The sequence below is a fragment of the Haliotis rufescens genome, unplaced genomic scaffold (assembly GCF_023055435.1).
Source record: "Haliotis rufescens isolate VD_foot unplaced genomic scaffold, xgHalRufe1.0.p SCAF_24, whole genome shotgun sequence".
NCBI classification, from domain to species: domain Eukaryota; kingdom Metazoa; phylum Mollusca; class Gastropoda; order Lepetellida; family Haliotidae; genus Haliotis; species Haliotis rufescens.
In genome coordinates, this window is record NW_025963935.1 from 6,343,089 (window position 1) to 6,365,116 (window position 22,028).

The 22,028-nt window shown below is 40.6% G+C and overlaps 2 protein-coding genes across 2 annotated transcripts in view; both read right to left on the minus strand.

Moving 5' to 3' along the window:
* Positions 1 to 22,028, minus strand: part of LOC124113553 (cell wall protein DAN4-like) — a 35,273-nt gene that overhangs the window by 9,887 nt on the left and 3,358 nt on the right. The gene's annotated exons all lie outside the window — the stretch shown is intronic.
* LOC124127195 (serine/threonine-protein phosphatase 6 regulatory ankyrin repeat subunit C-like) lies at positions 15,980 to 19,135 on the minus strand. The gene has a single exon (XM_048402083.1). It carries the CDS (start codon positions 18,988 to 18,990, stop codon positions 18,166 to 18,168), a length of 825 nt encoding a protein of 274 aa, XP_048258040.1. The 5' UTR covers positions 18,991 to 19,135; the 3' UTR covers positions 15,980 to 18,165.

Below are 22,028 nucleotides of genomic sequence, written 5' to 3' on the forward strand. Positions count from 1 at the left end.
ATATCTTCAGATAACATAAAATGTCTATTCCTCCCATCCTACCTACCTTCTTGCCTTCCATATCACCATAATATCTTCAGATAACATAAAATGTCCATCTCTCCTATCCTACCTACCTACTTGTCTACCATATCACCATACTATCTTCAGGTAACCTACAATGTCTATCTCTCCCATCCTACCTACCTACTTGTCTACCATATCACCATAATATCTTCAGGTAACCTACAATGTCCATCTCTCCCATCCTACCTACCTACTTGTCTACCACATCACCATACTATCTTCAGGTAACCTACAATGTCTATCTCTCCCATCCTACCTACCTACTTGTCTACCATATCACCATAATATCTTCAGGTAACCTACAATGTCTATCTCTCCCATCCTACCTACCTACTCGTCTACCACATCACCATACTATCTTCAGGTAACCTACAATGTCTATTCCTCCCATCCTACCTACCTACTTGTCTACCACATCACCATAATATCTTCAGATAACATAAAATGTCCATCTCTCCTATCCTACGTACCTTCTTGTCTACGATATCACCATACTATCTTCAGGTAACCTACAATGTCTATCTCTCCCATCCTACCTACCTTCTTGTCTACCACATCACCATACTATCTTTAGGTAACCTACAATGTCTATCTCTCCCATCCTATCTACCTTCTTGTCTACCACATCACCATACCATCTTTAGGTAACCTACAGTGTCTATCTCTCCCATCCTATCTACCTTCTTGTCTTCCATATCACCATAACATCTTCAGGTAACCTGCAGTGTCTATCTCTCCCATCCTACCTACCTTCTTGTCTACCATATCACCATACTATCTTCAGGTAACCTGCGATGTCTATCTCTCCCATCCTATCTACCTTCCTGTCTACCATATCACCATAATATCTTCAGGTAACCTGCAGTGTCTATCTCTCCCATCCTACCTACCTTCTTGTCTACCATATCACCATACTATCTTCAGGTAACCTGCGATGTCTATCTCTCCCATCCTATCTACCTTCCTGTCTACCATATCACCATAATATCTTCAGGTAACCTGCAGTGTCTATCTCTCCCATCCTTCCTACCTTCTTGTCTACCATATCACCATGCTTTCTTCAGGTAACCTACAGTCTCTATCTCTCCCATCCTTCCTACCTTCTTGTCAACCACATCACCATACTCTCCAGGTAACCTACAATGTCTATCTCTCCCATCCTACCTACCTTCTTGTCTACCATATCACCATACTATCTTCAGGTAACCTGCGATGTCTATCTCTCCCATCCTATCTACCTTCCTGTCTACCATATCACCATACTATCTTCAGGTAACCTACAGTCTCTATCTCTCTCATCCTACCTACCTTCTTGTCAACCACATCACCATACTCTCCAGGTAACCTACAATGTCCATCTCTCCCATCATACGTACCTTCATGTCTACCATATCACCATACTATCTTCGGGGAACCTACAATGTCTATCTCTCCCATCCTACCTACCTTCTTGTCTACCATATCACCATAGTATCTTCATGTAACTTACAATGTCTATCTCTCCCATCCTACCTACCTTCTTGTCTACCATATCACCATACTATCTTCAGGTAACCTACAATGTCTATCTCTCCCATCCTACCTACCTTCTTGTCTACCATATCACCATACTATCTTCAGGTAACCTACAATGTCTATCTCTCCCATCCTACCTACCTTCTTGTCTACCATATCACCATAGTATCTTCATGTAACTTACAATGTCTATCTCTCCCATCCTACCTACCTTCTTCTCTACCACATCACCATACTATCTTCAGGTAACCTGAATATCTATCTCTGCCATCATATCTACCTTCTTCTCTACCAGGGGGCACGGGTGGCCCAGTCGTCTAAGGCGCCGCGATTCGCTGTGCAGAGTTGCGTCCCTTGGGCACGCCAGAAACCCATGATTGTGGGTTCGAATCCCGGTTCGCTCCGATTATGTTTCTAGGTTTGTCAGCTCCATACCCATGCTCGTGGGTTTCCCATCTTACCTACCTTCTTGTCTTCCATATTACCATAATATCTTCAGGTAACCTACAATGTATAGCTCTCCCATCCTACCTACCTTCTTGTCTTCCATATCACCATACCATCTTCAGGTAGCCTACAATGTATAGCTCTCCCATCCTACCTACCTTCTTGTCTTCCATATCACCATACCATCTTCAGGTAGCCTACAATGTATAGCTCTCCCATCCTACCTACCGCCATGTCTACCATACCACCATACTATCTTCAGGTAACCTACAATGCCTTTCTCCCATCCTACCTACAAGTTATACAGATTATTGTAGCCTCATGCATCCTTCCATAACAACGCCAAACTACCTACCATCTCTGATGTGTGTACCTCTGCACTGATACATCGGGGATCTGTCATGGCCTGAGATGGATCGGTGAGTGTTGTGTCATGAAGCCGACATTCCCTGGATTTCCCGAGCCAGCTTATAGCCTTACATCGTTTGGAAAACCAGCACAAATTCACACAACTGATGTAAGTATGTGCATGTTTGACTTTGTAGAAGCCTCCATAGCACAGGTGTGTGAATTTGTCGAAAGGCCCTTGCAACGACAACCCCACAGAAAGTGATGCCAATACTGATGACATGCATACAACATTCATCTTCACAAGTGAAGAGATATTTGACCAATGCCTGCTTGACGTGATATCGAGAATGAGCTTTAGAATCGATTTATATTTTTCAATAGCTCCATCATTGCATTGTTTTCTAGGGAATTGGGTGGATGGGGTACCATCGATTTCTGATGCATGAAAAATAATGTCTTATCTGTATCTCTAGCTCGTTATTATGTGTAAACATAAACTCCTGCCCCGCGAAACCTTCAACGGAGTAACCACAACATTTATGAACCTGCCACCAAGGATACATAACAGATACATGGGGATGCAAGCAAGGTTCACAGCATGCTTCCTGGATGTTTAGCCAGCAGTAACAACTACCAACTAACCAGCCAGTCCTGTCCGCATTCAAATCATTGAATTAGTTTTTGTATAATGTAAAGAAATACATGGCCTGACTGATATTAAACACGTAACTAACTAGAAATGAATTTGCACTTGTAAAAAAGAAGAAGGCCCTACACCAGCATGTCCATTAATGCCACAATAAATTTAAAGTATTGAACCTTTATCTTCGACATGGAGATAATGCTACTACTACATTACACCTGCATAAGGGTAACCCTAACCCTAACCCTAACCCTAACCCTTACCCTTACCCTAACTCTAACCCTAACCCTTACCCTTACCCTTACCCTAACTCTAACCCTAACCCTTACCTAACCCTAACCCTAACCCTTACCCTTACCCTTACCCTTACCCTAACTCTAACCCTAACCCTTACCCTTACCCTAACTCTAACCCTAACCCTAACCCTAACCCTAACCCTAACCCTAATCGTAACTCTAACCCTAACCCTAACCCTAACCTTAACCCTGACCCTAACTCTAACTCTAACCCTAACCCTTACCCTAACCCTAACCCTAATCGTAACTCTAACTCTAACCCTAACCCTAACCTTAACCCTGACCCTAACTCTAACTCTAACCCTTACCCTAACCCTAACCCTAACCCTAACCCTAACCCTAACCCTAAACAATTCACCCTCACCAGTCTAGTATCATACAATTGTCTTTGATTTTGTGAAACAAATTACTATTACATCACACACGTACAAAGCATTATGAGGAAACTATATAAACTCCTAACACTCGAACTCGAACATTAACCCTAACGTCACCAGTAACATTCACCCTTACCTCAACACTGATATTAAACCAAGCAAATACAAGTTTAGCCAAAATTATTATTTTCCATTTTCGGCACATCAAAGCCCATAAGTTCATACTGATTGACCTAGACCTTTATGTCATTCAATCAGATATTAGAAATATCCCCCAAGGTCATATAGGAGATGTAATATGTATGCAGTCTCCAATTTTTGTCAAACGTGCATCAATGAGAAAACCAATTATGGCATCTGCGATGGTCTAATTAAAGAATGCACGAAATACGAGCAGCCCCTAAAAATGTTTTCTAATTGTCCAAATCTTATATAATGTGACAACATGAAGTAATATCGACCTCAAGAAGTGACTTAAATATGTAATATAACCATCAATATGATAATCTAAGAAGTATAAGACAGTTTTATGTAAATCCAGATATCCACTAATGTCTTTCTAATATCGTCAGTTAACATTTACCCGTGAAGATCTTGGGTAGAATAGGTCTTCAGCAACCCATGCTTGCCGTTAAAAGCGACTTACGAGATCGGGTGGTAAGGCTCGCTGACTCGGTTAATGCATGTCATTGATCCCATTTGCTTGGATTGATGTTCATGACGTTAATCACTGGATTTCCTGGTCCAGACTCGATTATCTACACACAGCCGTGATATAGCTGGAATATTAGTGAGTGGGGCGTTAAACAACAAACAACAAGTTTATGTTATACGAAATGTGCCCATGTATATTTATCACGCCATGTCAATTAAAATTTAGTTTATGTAAATACAACCGCTTCCTAAATGCTGTACACCATGGGTCTGTGCCCTCACAGTTTTGTATGAATTAATTAACTATCTATCTACAACTTGAAAACAATAATCGACTATTTCGTATCTTTTAATGTCGGTCAAAACAAAGCATGTACACTTGCAAATTGGATCGGGCCTAAAAAAAATACAAGGGAAAACATTAATCGTTGGTGTTGTGTACAGACCAGAGTGTGATAAGAAAACAATTTCTTGAACCGGCGAGGACAATATTGATTATGTGCTCGATATTACATCTAAGTTAGTGACTGTCGGAGATATTGATGTCCAGGTATGGATTGGTCGATATCGGATTTTTTACTATGCTCTTGGGGCAATATTACCGCATCTTGAATTATTAAACACTATTTTAGAAATATCAACCTTTCCTAAAAGATTGGACACTCGGCTTTATTGTTCCTCTTCCTAAGAAAGGATCTATTAATGGCGTGAATAATTACATAGGTATTGCAGTGCAAGAAAATTTATCAAAATATTTCAGTTATTGATAAATGTTTGACATTAAGGCCCAACTCTTCAGACACAATTGTTGAAGAGCAAGCTGGGTTTAGAAATCGGTAACATTGATGATAACATGTTTATACTTCAGAATATTACCATAATAAAGCATATTAAAACAAAAGGTAGATATTTCAAAGGAATTCGATTCTATATGTAGAAACACAATATGGTTATTATTTTGTTCCTAAATATATGTAATAAAATGGAAAACTGTTAATATTTTTAAAGATGTAAAATCTTGTGTTAAAAATAACCGTGTTTACTTTGATGTGTTTATTTGTCATGTCGGTGTGCGACAGGGTTGTGTTGTAAGTCCCTTTCTATTTATTCTTTTCATAAATGAGTTGGCGGAACAAATCAAAGGTAAATGTAAAAGTGGAATTTGACAACACCATGAAACAATAAAGATAGTCATGCTTCTCTTTGAAGAAGATATTGTTTTGTTTTCAAGTACTATACAAGGTTTACAACATTTTATCAGTCAATTATACTGTGAGGAGTGAAAACTGAATTTTAAAATGGATAAGAGAAAGATTATCGTGTTCCCAACTTTCGGCGAATGAAAAATGGTCTTTCGATGGAAAACAATTAGAAACTGTCACCTACCTACTTCATTTTGAAGGACGTTATCCTTGAACCTGCGTCCCAATAATGCAGCAAAGTGGGTTGAGAAACATTTACTAGGAAGTCACAGAATCAAAAATAAACATAAGTGATCGTTCTCTTTCAAAATACTTGATGTTAAAATATGGCCTTTACTTTTATAGGGCTCGGAGATATAGGGCTCCAATGAGTCCAGAGCAATTGAATTGGTACACTTTTATCCATGTAAAACATGTCTTGGTGTAAAACAATGTTCTTTAAATCTTATGGGCTATGGCGAATGTGGGCGTGTACCTTTATAGGTGTTCCAGTACACAAGATCACTTAAATATTGGCCTAAACATTCCGTGTGATAGATTGCCAAGAAAATGTGATAAAATGATTTTGTCATGTGGAAGTCAAGGAGCTTAAAATTGTGTTGATAATGTAAAACGTTTGTAAAATGAATGTGGATATACGTATGTATTGAATGAACATTGTGCACTAGAAAATTCAGATAAAATATCAACTTTCAGATGACCTACTTCTTTATTTCATTTAGGACCATCCAAATATCTTATTCTCACTTAGTACTCCAACTTCTAAATGCCTCTCAATTAAGTTATTCATCGTCTTCATGGAGACGTGGCAACCTCAACCATCAACTGACTCAAGCTCCTAATTGTAATAAAGACGTAGTTCCTATCCTTACTCAGATAACGTGGGACTCCATGAGACAAACCCTTAAGGATATGACTTTTTAAAAAAGCAATCTATTGCGTAACTTCCGGTAAATGTAATTACCTTAAGCTTTTTAAAACTCAAATCATATACAGATAAATAAACTGTGTTATCAGAGCTATCAGGATCTTATTGAAGATGAATATCACCTGCTGATAATGTGCCATAAATTTGATAAGAAGTGTCTACTTACAATGACAGTTTTATGTAAATCCAAACATCCACAATTTTCCTCAGTATTAGAGTCAGTTAATATTTACGTTTTATGAAATTTGACCGTGTATAATTATCATGACCCGCTGTGTTATTGCTGGAATATTGCTAAAAGCGGCGTAAAACCATACTCACTCACTGCAACGAAAATCATTGATAGCATTTGTTTTAACTTTATTAAGAATCTTACAATTCCATTGGTCAATCCGTATCACGTGTCAAACAATACATTTTAAAGTAGACCCCATAACAAGTGACTGACACTGACCTCGAATATTGATTTGTCACATAATCAGTATTGACCTGTCACGTGATGAATATTAACTCGTCTGCTAGAAAACAAGATGGTGTCTGATGCGAAAATTTCACGGTTAGTTACTGTTATGAAACAGAGGACACTATTAAGACTACACAAACTTTAAAGTAAATTTCGGAAACGAACTAGACGATGACAGTTTGCGAAGAAAGAACCTTCTTCTCAGGTGTCGGGACCCGTGATGATTCCGGGGTAGAATAGATCTTCAGCAACCCGTGCTTGCCGTAAAAGGCGACTATGCTTGTCGTAAAAGGCGACTAACGGGATCGGGTGGTCAGGCTCGCTGACTTGGTTGATGCATGTCATCGATCCCAATTGCGTGGGTCGATGCTCATGATATCAATCACTGGATTGTCTGGTCCAGACTCGATTATTTACAGACTGCCGTCATATAGCTGGAATATTGCTGAGTGCGCCGTTAAACACCAAACCAACCAACCAACCAACCTCAGGGGTCGGGTCCTCGGGTCCTTGTGTATTGACCCCGTCAAGAGTAATTATTTGTGTAGCGTCGTGAACAAACCTGAACATGATAAGAATATCTTTTCTGTAATTACCTGGAGGAAAGTATTGATTATGCACTCGAAATTACTTACATGTAAGTTCGTAATTGTCGGAGATATTGATGAAAGGTCTCTGAGACAGGAAATTTTAACGCAATTTGTTGAGCCTACACAAACAACAATTAAACTCTTTACTAGATCCGATAACTGAAGGTGAAGATATTTAAGGATTCTGGAGTGATTGATTTACTTAGTTTCTACATGTCAGTGAAAACAGTTTTATAAACCATATCATCATTTACATTGAAACAGCAAATAATCTGAAATATTATGCAAAGGAAATGTTATATTACACTATCAAAAGTTTTGTCATAGAGTAACAGCTATACTCAGAAAATTAATCTTCTTATTCGATGGTAAGGATAAAAAAGGGGTTTAACGTCGCGTCCAAGATTATTGCACTTATAAAGCGACGTGTATGCAGATGGTACTTGTTGTTACCCTGTCTGGCGCTCGGCATTAAGGGGCTAAAACAAGGACTGGTCGGTTCGGAGTCAGTATACTGTGTCTGAGTGGGGTATTCATGTTAAACTGCGGCATGGTACCTCAGTGAGCTAGCACTATATATCGGCATCAGTCCGGACTAGTACAAGCAGCCACACACACGTACATGCACGTCGCTATATAAGTGAGATAATCTTGGACGCGACGTTAAACCCCATTTCACCTCACCTCGCCTATAACTAATTGCAAGGGACCGGATAAATGTGTTCGTTATATACGGTGTTCGTTATATACGTTTTCCCTCTTGGCTAAAGCAAAACACAATTCACATACACATACAAGTTTATACGCGTTTCCTACCTCATCTACCGGTGACGCTCATACACATACAAGTTTATACGCGAATCCTACCTCATCTACCGGTGACGCTCATACACATACAAGTTTATACGCGTTTCCTACCTCATCTACCGGTGACGCTCATACACATACAAGTTTATACGCGTTTCCTACCTCATCTACCGGTGACGCTCATACACATACAAGTTTATACGCGTTTCCTACCTCATCTACCGGTGACGCTCATACACATACAAGTTTATACGCGTTTCCTACCTCATCTACCGGTGACGCTCATACACATACAAGTTTATACGCGTTTCCTACCTCATCTACCGGTGACGCTCATACACATACAAGTTTATACGCGTTTCCTACCTCATCTACCGGTGACGCTCATACACATACAAGTTTATACGCGTTTCCTACCTCATCTACCGGTGACGCTCATACACATACAAGTTTATACGCGTTTCCTACCTCATCTACCGGTGACGCTCATACACATACAAGTTTATACGCGTTTCCTACCTCATCTACCGGTGACGCTCATACACATACAAGTTTATACGCGTTTCCTACCTCATCTACCGGTGACGCTCATACACATACAAGTTTATACGCGTTTCCTACCTTATCTACCGGTGACGCTCATACACATACAAGTTTATACACGTTTCCTACCTCATCTACCGATGACGCAGCTAAAAAATACCCAATGATACAACCTCAAAACATTTTGATCCAATCGTGGGATTTTTTTGATTTGTCGCTGATTGCGTACAGCCAATTGTCAGTGACACTTGACACGGAGTGAGATTTCTCAGTTCGCTACACACGTCACTAATTAGTGGTAGAAGGGCCTTGTCGGTGATCAGATATCAGTTCGCTATATCCGTTAGAGATTGTAATGTACGTAACCTGTATATGATAGTGAGTGAGTGAGTTGGGTTTAACGCCGCTTTTAACAGTATTCCAGTTATATCACGGCGTGTCAGCTTAATGTGGGAGGAAAGCCCGAAGTGATGCAGGTCTCAGACGTTTACCACTTCGGTGAAACCCACGAGCACGGGTATGGTGCTGACAAACCTAGAAACATAATCGGGGCGAACCGGGATTCGAACCCATAATCATAGGTTTCTGGCGTGCCCAAGGGACGCAACTCTGCACAGCGAATCGCGGCGCCTCAGACGACTCTGCCACCCGAACCCCCTTTTATATGATAATATATATGTGAAACATCAGGGATTTTTTAACAGTTCGTTGTATCCGTTTATATCCGTGTTCTCCTGTAGATGAAACTAAGCAGTTAAATACGAGTACTCCATCCCGAGCAGATGCTGATGGAAGAAAGACGAGGTTGCCAAATGTGAAAAAGCTGAAATATTTATCACACTGAGAATAGACAAATATGATATGCGTGATATAATAAATTATCTCCCTAGGAAAAAAGCGTCTGGCCTATATCACACAAATTATAAAGTTTTGAAACATATAGTAGCATCTTTAAGGTTTTTTTATATTTCATTGAGAAAGCGTACCTGTCTTAGCCAATAGAAACTAGCTCATGTAATGCCGCATTTATAGACCAAATATCTTTGGTTTGCTTTACCGGGAAAATGTTTGAACGAGTTGTGTTCAAGCACTTGCACAATTATTTTCATGATACGAAGATGTGTTGCTTGCCTCGCAACGAAAGGTGGACACACACGCTATTGATTTGTAAATTTACATTTTGGCCTGTTCGGTCTTTTTTTTATGAAATCACGCATTTTCGAAAGTCAGTATGGCAAATTAAACCATTTGAACACTTACAGAGTCTTTTATCTGTTGCAAACCGAAATTGTTTCAGATTTGGTAAAAAAACCTTTGCATTAAATCTTATTCATTGTCACAGGAATTTATGTTGTTCAGTGTAGACAGGACGGAGGCTAAATGATACCAATGTTTTGGAAGACGTGTTGCATCTCCTCCAAGAACCGCTGGGCGTGCACAACGTAAGAAGACTATACTTTGTGTCATTGAAAGAAATCAAGCAACTCCAACAACCTTCGTTGATGAATTGGGCTACAAACAGTAAGTCCACAGTGTCGCCTGGAGTATTGTTCTTGAAATCGCTTTAAAGTGTGATTAAAAAAGAAAACCCACAGAAATAAACTCCACTGAATCAGACAAAGGTCGCATGTTCTTGAATAATAATTGTGCAAAAAGGGAATTGGTGAGTTAAAGTCGACTCAGGTTCAATGACTTCGTTATCATCGTGGCGTAATGTCGTATCCTGAGGTCCTGAGACGTTGATCGTATTACCCTCCCTGGGTTGTCTGGCCAAGACTAAATAATGTAGAGGGCGCTGTCATATTACATGAATATTCCGGTCTGCAGCGTGAAAAAACAACAGCGCCACAAGGCATCCGCGATGTAATCATGTAGTTAAAGATATTACAATGAATCTATATACTACTATCATGTATCCTAAGGATCAGAGGGTAATAATTGGCTTCACGGTATATCCACAGAGTATTCAAGATACCACTGTGCAATAATTGACACCACAGTGCATATGGGTATCAGTGTGTAATTCGTGACACCAAGGTGTCCCCAAGGTATGCTTGACACCACAGTATATCCGAGGTATGTTTGAAACCACAGTGTATATATCTATCAGTGTGTAATACTTGACACCAGTGTATCCAAGGCTTGAGATCACAGTGTACCCAAGGTATGCTTGACATCACAGTGTATCCAGGGCTTGAGATCACAGTGTACCCAAAGTCTGCTTGATACCACAGTGTACCCAGGGCTAGAGATCACAGTGTACCCAAGGTCTGCTTGATATCACAGTGTATCCAAGGTATGCTAGACATCACAGTGTATCCGAGTAATGCTTGACACCACAGTGTATCCGAGGTACGCTTGACATCACAGTGTATCCAAGGTATGCTTGACATCACAGTGTACCCAAGGTACACTTGAAATCATAGTGTATCCGAGGTATGCTTGACATCACAGTGTATCCGAGGTATGCTTGACATCACAGTGTACCCGATGTATGCTTGACATCACAGTGTATTCAAAGGTGAGCTTGACATCACATTGTACGCAAGGTACACTTGACATCATAGTGCATCCGAGATCTGTTTGACATCACAGGGTATCCAAGGTCTGTTTGACCCCAAAGGGTATCCAAGGCAAGCTTGACATCACAGTGTACTCGAGGTACGATTGACATCACAGTGTATGTGAGGTATGCTTGACATCACAGTGTATGTGAGGTATGCTTGACATCACAGTGTATGTGAGGTATGCTTGACATCACAGTGTACCCAAGGTATGCTTGACATCACAGTGTATCCAAGGTCTGTTTGACCCCACTGTGTATCCAAGGTAAGCTTGACATCACAGTGTACTCGAGGTACGATTGACATCACAGTGTATCTGATGTATGCTTGACATCACAGTGTATGTGAGGTATGCTTGACATCACAGTGTATGTGAGGTATGCTTGACATCACAGTGTACCCAAGGTATGCTTGACATCACAGTGTATCCGATGTATGCTTGGCATCACAGTGTATCCGAGGTATGCTTGACATCACAGTGTATCCAAGGTATGCTTGACATCACAGTGTACCCAAGGTATGCTTGACATCACAGTGTATCCGATGTATGCTTGACACCACAGTGTATCCGAGGTATGCTTGACATCACAGTGTATGTGAGGTATGCTTGACATCACACTGTATCCAAGGTATGCTGTACACCGCAATTGACTTGGGTATGCTTGACATCACGCTGTATCCAAGGTATGCCTGACATCACAGTGTACCCAAGTTATGCTTGATATCACAGTGTACCGAAGTATTTTTGATACCACAGTGTATTCAAGGTACGCTTGACACCAAAGGGTATCCGAGGTATGTTTGACATCACAGTGTATCCGAGGTATGCTAGACATCACAGTGTATCCGAGTAATGCTTGACACCACAGTGTCTCTGAGGTACACTTCACATCACACTGTATGTTAGTTATGCTTGACATCACACTGTATCCAAGGTATGCTTTACACCACAATGTATCTGGGGTATGCTTGACATCACGCTGTATCCGAGGTATGCTCGACATCACAGTGTCTTCAAGGTATGCTTGACATTACAATGTACGCAAGGAATGCTTGATATCACCGTGTAACGAAGTATGCTTGACACCTAAGTGTATTTAAGGTACGCTTGACATCACAGTGTATCCGATTTTTGCTAGACATCACAGTGTATCCGAGTAATACTTGACACCATAGTGTATCCGAGGTACGCTTGACATCACAGTGTATCCAAGGTATGCTTGACATCACCGTGTATCCAGGGTATGCTTGTCACCACAGTGTATCCTAGGTATGCTTGACATCACAGGGTATCCGAGGTACGCTTGATATTACAGGGTATCCAGGGTATGCTTGACACCACAGTGTATCCAGGGTATGCTTGTCACCACAGTGTATCCTAGGTATGCTTGACATCACAGTGTATCCAAAGTTTTGCTTGACATCACCGTGTATCTGAGGTATTCTTGACATCACAGTGTATCCAAGGTATGCTTGACATCACATTGTATCCAAGGGATGCTGGACATCACAGTGTATCCAAGGTATGCTTGACATCACAATGTATCCGAGGTATGCTTGACATCACAGTGTATCCAAGGTTTGCTTGACATCACAGTGTATCCGTGGTACCCTTGACATCACAGTGTATTGAAGGTATGCTTGACATCACAGTGTATCCGAGGTATTTTTGACATCACAGTGTATCAGAGGTATGCTTGACATTACAGCTTACGTGAGGTATGCTTGACATCACGGTGTATCTGAGGTACATGTATGCTTGAAACCACAGTGTATCAGAAGTATGATTGAAACTACAGTGTATCTAAAGTATGACTGACACCACAGTGTATCCGAGGTATGCTTGAAACTACAGTGTATCAAAGGTATGATTGGAACCACAGTGTGACCAAGGTATGATTGACACCACCGTGTATTTAAGGTATATCAGTGAGGTGAGATGAGGTGAAATTGGGTTTAACATCGCGTCGAGGTTTATTGCACTTATTTAGCGACGTGCATGCACGTGTGTTTGTGTGGCTGCTTGTACTAGTCAGGACTGATGCCGATTTATAGTGCTAGCTGAGATACCATGCCGCAGTTTAACACGAATGCCCCACTCAGACACAGTATACTGACTCCGAGCCGACCAGTCCTTGTTTTAGCCCCTCAATGCCGAGCGCCAGACAGGGTAACAACAAGTACCATCTTTTAACGTCTTTTGGTATGACGCGGCCCGGGATCGAACCGCGGACCTTCCGCTCTCCGGGCGGACTCTCTACCACTAGACCACGGAGGCGGTCTAAGGTATCATGATACATCCAGTGTGTCAGTGTTATAGTTGATACCACAGTGTTCCCAGGGTACATCCCAGTGTTCAATATTTGACACCATTGTGTATTCAAGGTATAATTCTAGAAAAATCTCTCAGTGTATCAGTACCAGTGTGTAATAATTGACACAAGCGTATATTCAAAGTACAATTGTGTAATAACTTACATTACGGTTATTCAAGGCAGCAATTGCAATGTATAATGATTGACACAACACCTTATTCAAAATATTAATGTGTAATAATTACATCACAGTGTGTAGGAGGCATCATTGTATATTAATGAACATCACATTGTTTTCAAAATACCATCCTATAATGACTGACAGTGCATTCAAGGTGCAATTGTGTAATAACTGATATCACAGAGTATCCAATGTATCAGTGTTGAGACATTAGAATTGTCAGCTTTAGCGACGTGTTATGGCCTTGATGCTAATCCTTCATTGTGTCCAAAACACCATCGTATAATGACTGGCATCAGTGTATCCAATGTGCCTTTGTGTAATAACTGATATCACAGAGTATCCAATGTATCAGTGCTTACCAACTGACACCAGAATGTATCCAATGTATCAGTGTTGAGACATTAGGATTGTCAGGTTTATGGACGTGTTATGGCCTTGATGCTAATCCTTCATTGTGTCCAAAACACCATCGTATAATGACTGGCATCAGTGTATCCAATGTGCCATTGTGTAATAACTGATATCACAGAGTATCCAATGTATCAGTGTTGAGACATTAGGATTGTCAGGTTTATGGACGTGTTATGGCCATGATGCTGATCCTTCATTGTGTTCGAAATACCATCGTATAATGACTGGCATCAGTGTATCCAAGGTGCCATTGTGTAATAACTGATATCACAGAGTATCCAATGTATCAGTGTTGAGACATTAGGATTGTCAGGTTTATGGACGTGTTATGGCCATGATGCTAATCCTTCATTGTGTTCGAAATACCATCGTATAATGACTGACAGTGCATTCAAGGTGCAATTGTGTAATAACTGATATCACAGAGTATCCAATGTATCAGTGCTTACCAACTGACACCAGAATGTATCCAATGTATCAGTGATGAGACATTAGAATTGTCAGGTTTATGGACGTGTTATGGCCTTGATGCTAATCCTTCATTGTGTTCGAAATACCATCGTATAATGACTGGCATCAGTGTATCCAAGGTGCCATTGTGTAATAACTGATATCACAGAGTATCCAATGTATCAGTGCTGAGACATTAGAATTGTCAGCTTTAGCGACGTGTTATGGCCTTGATGCTAATCCTTTATTGTGTTCGAAATACCATCGTATAATGACTGGCATCAGTGTATCCAAGGTGCCATTGTGTAATAACTGATATCACAGAGTATCCAATGTATCAGTGTTGAGACATTAGGATTGTCAGGTTTATGGACGTGTTATGGCCATGATGCTAATCCTTCATTGTGTTCGAAATACCATCGTATAATGACTGGCATCAGTGTATCCAAGGTGCCATTGTGTAATAACTGATATCACAGAGTATCCAATGTATCAGTGCCCACCAACTGACACCAGAATGTATCCAACGTATCAGTGCTGAGACATTAGAATTGTCAGCTTTAGCGACGTGTTATGGCCTTGATGCTAATCCTTCATTGTGTTCGAAATACCATCGTATAATGACTGGCATCAGTGTATCCAAGGTGCCATTGTGTAATAACTGATATCACAAGAGTATCCAATGTATCAGTGTTGAGACATTAAAATTGTCAGCTTTAGCGACGTGTTATGGCCTTGATGCTAATCCTTCATTGTGTCCAAAACACCATCGTATAATGACTGGCATCAGTGTATCCAAGGTGCCATTGTGTAATAATTGATATCACAGAGTATCCAAGGTATCAGTGTTGAGACATTAGAATTGTCAGCTTTAGCGACGTGTTATGGCCTTGATGCTAATCCTTCATTGTGTTCGAAATACCATCCTATAATGACTGGCATCAGTGTATCCAAGGTGCCATTGTGTAATAACTGATATCACAGAGTATCCAATGTATCAGTGTTGAGACATTAAAATTGTCAGCTTAAGCGACGTGTTATGGCCTTGATGCTAATCCTTCATTGTGTCCAAAACACCATCGTATAATGACTGGCATCAGTGTATCCAATGTGCCTTTGTGTAATAACTGATATCACAGAGTATCCAATGTATCAGTGCCCACCAACTGACACCAGAATGTATCCAACGTATCAGTGCTGAGACATTAGAATTGTCAGCTTTAGCGACGTGTTATGGCCTTGATGCTAATCCTTCATTGTGTTCGAAATACCATCGTATAATGACTGGCATCAGTGTATCCAAGGTGCCATTGTGTAATAACTGATATCACAAGAGTATCCAATGTATCAGTGTTGAGACATTAAAATTGTCAGCTTTAGCGACGTGTTATGGCCTTGATGCTAATCCTTCATTGTGTCCAAAACACCATCGTATAATGACTGGCATCAGTGTATCCAAGGTGCCATTGTGTAATAATTGATATCACAGAGTATCCAAGGTATCAGTGTTGAGACATTAGAATTGTCAGCTTTAGCGACGTGTTATGGCCTTGATGCTAATCCTTCATTGTGTTCGAAATACCATCCTATAATGACTGGCATCAGTGTATCCAAGGTGCCATTGTGTAATAACTGATATCACAGAGTATCCAATGTATCAGTGTTGAGACATTAAAATTGTCAGCTTAAGCGACGTGTTATGGCCTTGATGCTAATCCTTCATTGTGTCCAAAACACCATCGTATAATGACTGGCATCGGTGCATTCAAGGTGCAATTGTGTAATAACTGATATCACAGAGTATCCAATGTATCAGTGTTGAGACATTAGGATTGTCAGGTTTATGGACGTGTTATGGCCTTGATGCTAATCCTTCATTGTGTTCGAAATACCATCGTATAATGACTGGCATCAGTGTATCCAAGGTGCCATTGTGTAATAACTGATATCACAGAGTATCCAATGTATCAGTGCTTACCAACTGACACCAGAATGTATCCAATGTATCAGTGCTGAGACATTAGAATTGTCAGGTTTAGCAAGTGTTATGGCCTTGATGCTAATCCTTCAATGAGTGAAAGTGAAACTGAAGAAACTTTGGGAATTATGTGGTTGACGAGGAACCTTTGGATGATTCAGGTTTGGTAATGCTGGTGGAAGAAAAATCAGAAAATCTTAAACTGACTTAGCTGGAAATAGAATAAGGAATTAAAAAGAAAGAAAGAATTAACACTGAACTAATTATAGTTTCAAAAAGAAATAGAGGAGACATAATTCAGAATGAGGGAGATGGACTCGCAATATAGTCATTTCTGAAAATGTATCAAAATTATTAACTAGTATTGTCAGATTTGTCCCTGAACTGTTGACAATTCGTTTCGGCATTTGTGAAAGTGGCAACAAATTTAAAGTAGCATAAATCGCAAGTTATTGCAAAGTGTATCAAAAGGCAAATTTTCAAAAGACTATTTGAAGCGCTATCAGTTGGTGAAAAAGGCATACAGGCCAACATTACATTTCTTACACTTAAACGTGTGTTATCCATCGTGTACTCATCGACACATCGGTGTATCCATGGTACCACTGTGTACTACTGGCACATCAGTGTATCCAAGGTACAATCGTGTACTCATTGAAACCACAGTGTATCCAAGTTACCACTGTGTACTCATTGAAACCACAGTGTATCCAAGTTACCATCGTGTACTAAATGACATCACGCTGTATCCAAGGTACTATCGTGTACTAACTGACGACGCAGCGTATCCAAGTTACCATCATGTACTAATTGACAACACAATCTTTCCAAGGTATCGGAGTATGCTACTTTAAAACACAGTATATCAAAGGCATCAGTTTGCACTACATTCCTGAATCGAGGACACAAATGAATCAGGGCTTGAGCTACTTGATCATATGATTGTCCAGCCCGGTCTAGTGTACTATGCCATAATGGCGGAAGAAAATGTTAAACAAAAGTCACTCATGACCCTTTCGAAAGTTTATGAGTGAATCAATTTTTTGCAGTATTTCTGTTATTGTACAGGCCTCACACGATGTATGCATGCCAGGAGATAATCCTGATTGTTCGTTAAACAAATGGGATACCCAATCGACTTCTTGTCTCAAAGAATTATGCACACAAGGTATATTAATCAGCCAGACAATGACAGCTGGCTGAACGTTATGTTAATATCTAGGGATGATACATTCACAAAAAGACCATCATTGTCTTATAGAACAGATCCTTTGGCAGTGAGAAGATTCACAATTGCAGTATTTCCAGTCTGTTTTGCATAATCAAGGGCAGTCTTTCCCTCTTTGTCCTCTATTCCTGGAACTGTACATTTCTCCAAAATCTACTTCACAGATTTACAATTTTCCCTGTGGGCCGCATTATGAAGAGCTGTTTTCCCCTCTCGGTCCTGTTCAGATGGATCAGCACCTGATAGCAAGAGCGTCTCAACATAGTCAGTACACCGATCTTCAGTTGCAAGGGCTGCACAATGAAGTACCGTCCTGCCTTGCCCATCTCTTTGATTAGGGTTGGCACCTCTGTTTAATATCAGCTTAATATTGACTGTACTTCCTCTTTGTGCTGCATAGTGGAGAGCCGTCTTGTCGCAGAAACTTTTTAAATTCAAATCAGAGGCATGTTCCAAGAGAAGCTTAGCAGTAACACAGTTCCTTCCTGTCACAGCATAGTGGAGAGGTGACATTCCTTGCTGATCTCGTACATTTGGATCAGTGCCTTGATTTAGGAGTAATGTAACATTTTTCACCTGTTCATGTTCTGCTGCACAGTGAAGAGCTGTCTTGCCATGTACATCTTTTATTGATGAAACAGCTTCTGCGTCTTGGAGGAACTTTACAGACTCACTGTTGGGTAATTGTGACAAATAATGTAGAGGAGTTTTGCCCTGTGTGTCTTGCTTGCATGGGTCAGCACCTTCGGCCATCAGCATAGCAATACACGCACTGCTTTGATTCACTGCTGAATAGTGAAGGGCAGTTTTTCCATCTCGATCTTGTATGCTTTGGTCACTTCCTTTCTCTAAGAGAAGTTGAACACGTTCCCTACTTTTTGTCTCAGCTGCATAATACAATGCTGTTTTTCCATGATCATCTTGTAAATCCGGAAAAGCATCCTTATCTAGAAGAAGCTTAATGCTCTCGTCAGTCATACTGAACTCTGCATAGTGGAGTGGTGTTTTGCCAAATTAATCCTTGACACATGGATCCACCCATTTAAGCATCAATAGCTTTAAGTTACCACTGCAGCCTTTCTCTGCTTCTAAGTGGAGAGCTGTCCTACCGTGTGCATCTGTCACACTGGGGTCAGCATCTTGCTCCAAAAGTACCTCGGTATTGTCACTATTTCTGTTTTCAGCTGCATAAAGCAGAGGTGTTTTTCCTAGGAGATCCTTTTTACATGGGTTGCTACCTACCTCTAAGAGAAGCGTAGTACTTTCATTGCTGTTATTTCCTGCAGCGTAATGTGGTGGTGTTTTGCCCCCGTGATCTGTTACATTCGTATCTGCTACTTCCTTTTGAAGAAGTTTAACAATGTCAGCATTATTAATTGCTGATGCATAATGAAGTGCTGTCTTGCCTTGATGATCTTTCAAATTGATATCGATCCCAGCCTCAAGTAATAACTTTACGCTGTCAGCATTTCCACATTCAACTGCACAGTGGAGAGCTGTTTGGCCAGACGAATCCCTTAAGCATGGATTGATGCCTTTCTCCAGGAAAAGCTTAAGGTTATCACTGTTTGAACTTTGTGCTGCATAATGCAGTGGCGTCCTGCACTTTTCATCCTGGACATGTTCATTTACATTTTGTGCCAAAAGAAGTTTTAAACAATCGCCGTTGTTGTGCAATGCTGCACGATGGAGTGGAGTTACGCCCCATTTATCGCTTAAACATGGATCAGCTCCTCTCTCCAGAAGTAACTTAACACTGGCACAATTGCGGCTATCAACTGCATATAACAATGCACCTTTTCCAAGTCCATCTTGAATGCAAGGGTCAGCACCTTTATCTAACAGCAGTTTCAGAACATCAGTTGTCAGCTCAGATGCACAGTGAAGGGCGGTTTTGCCCCTTAGATCTTGAATCTGCAGATCAATGGGTGTTTCTAGCAAAAGCTTTATATTGTCAATCCTTCCTCTTTCTGTTGCATAGTGCAGGGCTGTTTTCCCCAGGGCATCTTGAAGACATGGATCACTTCCTGCTACAAGTAGCAATTTGACATTGTCACTGCATCTTCCTTCTACAACGTAGTGTAAGGCACTCTTTCCATCATTGTCCTTAATAGTTGGATCAGCACCTGCTTGCAATAGTGTGTTCAATAGTCCTATCTGTTTTTCCGCTGCACAGTGCAGTACCGTTTGGCCATTTGAATCTTGATCATTTGGGTCAAGACCTTTACCCAGTAGCATTTTAGTTATGTCATCTAAAGTTCTGGCATGAATTGAGACAACAAATATATTATGCAAAAGAAAAAACAGAAGGTTGTATTTATGTCCATCTTTGTCTATCTGATTTACACTAAGCCCTCTTTCTAGCAGGAAAGACAGCAGCTCCTCATCTCCAGTCTCCAGAGATGAGATTACTGCTGGAAATGCAGCTGTTCTTCCACAGTTGTCTTCTTTTTGCAAAAAGTCCTCTCTGAGGTCCAGAATATATTGCATTTTCTCAATAGTGTCAATCGGTGATCTTGCAGCCTTGTGAAGCACTGTCTCTCCGGTGACATCTGTCACGTCAATTGAAGCACCCGACTCGTGCAGAAATTTTAATACGTCAATATCAGCATTCCTACAAGCAACAAGAATGGCACGTTTGCAGATCTGATATTCATCCATGCTTGCAGAAAAGTTAGATACAATGTCATCAACATCTACATTGACATCAGCTCCATTCCTAAGCAGAAACTTCACTGTTGCAAGGTCACCACCTTCAGCTGCTCTGTAGAGGATTGTCTTGTTGTCTTCATCTACACCTTTGATATCACTGCCTGCCTTCACTAACGCGTTTACTATGTCCATGTTTGGACTGCACAGACTTTCCAACCATAACATCGGAATACACCCACGGACGTTTGTAATATCTACAGGTGCATGCTTTCCAATCAACATCTTCACACACTCGACTTGATTATGTTTGGCGGCCAGGTGCAGTGGCGTATTTCCATCTTCATCTTGGACACCCACTGGAACTCCTCTGTCAAGCAGCAGTCGAACACACCCTGTATTACCATGCTTAGCAGCTGTAAAAAGTAAGGACGTGCTCATATGATGTATCTCCTCCTGACTGTTTTCAACAAGCTCCAGCAACTCCTGCAAACACAATTCTACACCATATGCTGCTGCTTGCTGTAGAGCAGTCGGATAATACTCCTCCCTACTAAACGGGTCAATCTTTTGGGAACGTATGTTCATCACGTTCACCCCATGAGCCTGAATGAGCTTGATGGCTGTAGTATCCAAATGGGTTGCCGCTAACAATGTCAGATGACCAAAGTCAACATGACACCCAGTGTCAAGAAGAATGGTAATTATCTCGCTCATGTGTCTCATGTTGTATGGCTGATACTCAGGTGATCTGTAGCCAGCACTCAGTTCTTTGAATAATTGCGCCAAACAGTGTCTGAATACTGCCTGGCTTCTCACGTGATCCCTTAACCGTTTAACAACAAACTCCACAACAAAAACATTTCCATATAAAACAGCCACTTTGAAAAAGTTGTCAAGATTGGGTATTGAATTCCATGAGAACCTTTCTTCTAACTCTGATTCAGTGGATACTGGGTCTGCTTTTGACATCAAGACACATTTACACACGATATCAGAAATATCCCTGTCCATAAGCCTTGACATACAGAGAGCTCTGAAGCAAGATGCATTTGGCTTCAACCCAAAATCAAGGAGAGTCTTGACGAGAACACTGTCGCCAACAAAGATTGCACAAGGCAAACACTCCTGTAAAACGTCCTTTTCATAGAGGTCAAGCCGCTGTGAAAATATGTGTGTTGTTAAAACATTCAAATGTTTCAGTACAATAAAAGATAGAAGATATTCAACCTTAAATATTTCCATTTGTTCAATTCCATGCGAGAATACATTACAACAGATCTGTACTTTATTGTTCAATTTCTGTTGCAAAATTCTGTTCATTTTGCTTTCAAGTGTCCACTTATGAAGCAAATTTTGAATGAATA

Excerpts from the sequence above, each read along its gene's own strand:
- LOC124127195 (XM_048402083.1), bottom strand. The coding sequence starts at position 18,990 with ATGACTGACGAGAGCATTAAGCTTCTTCTAGATAAGGATGCTTTTCCG.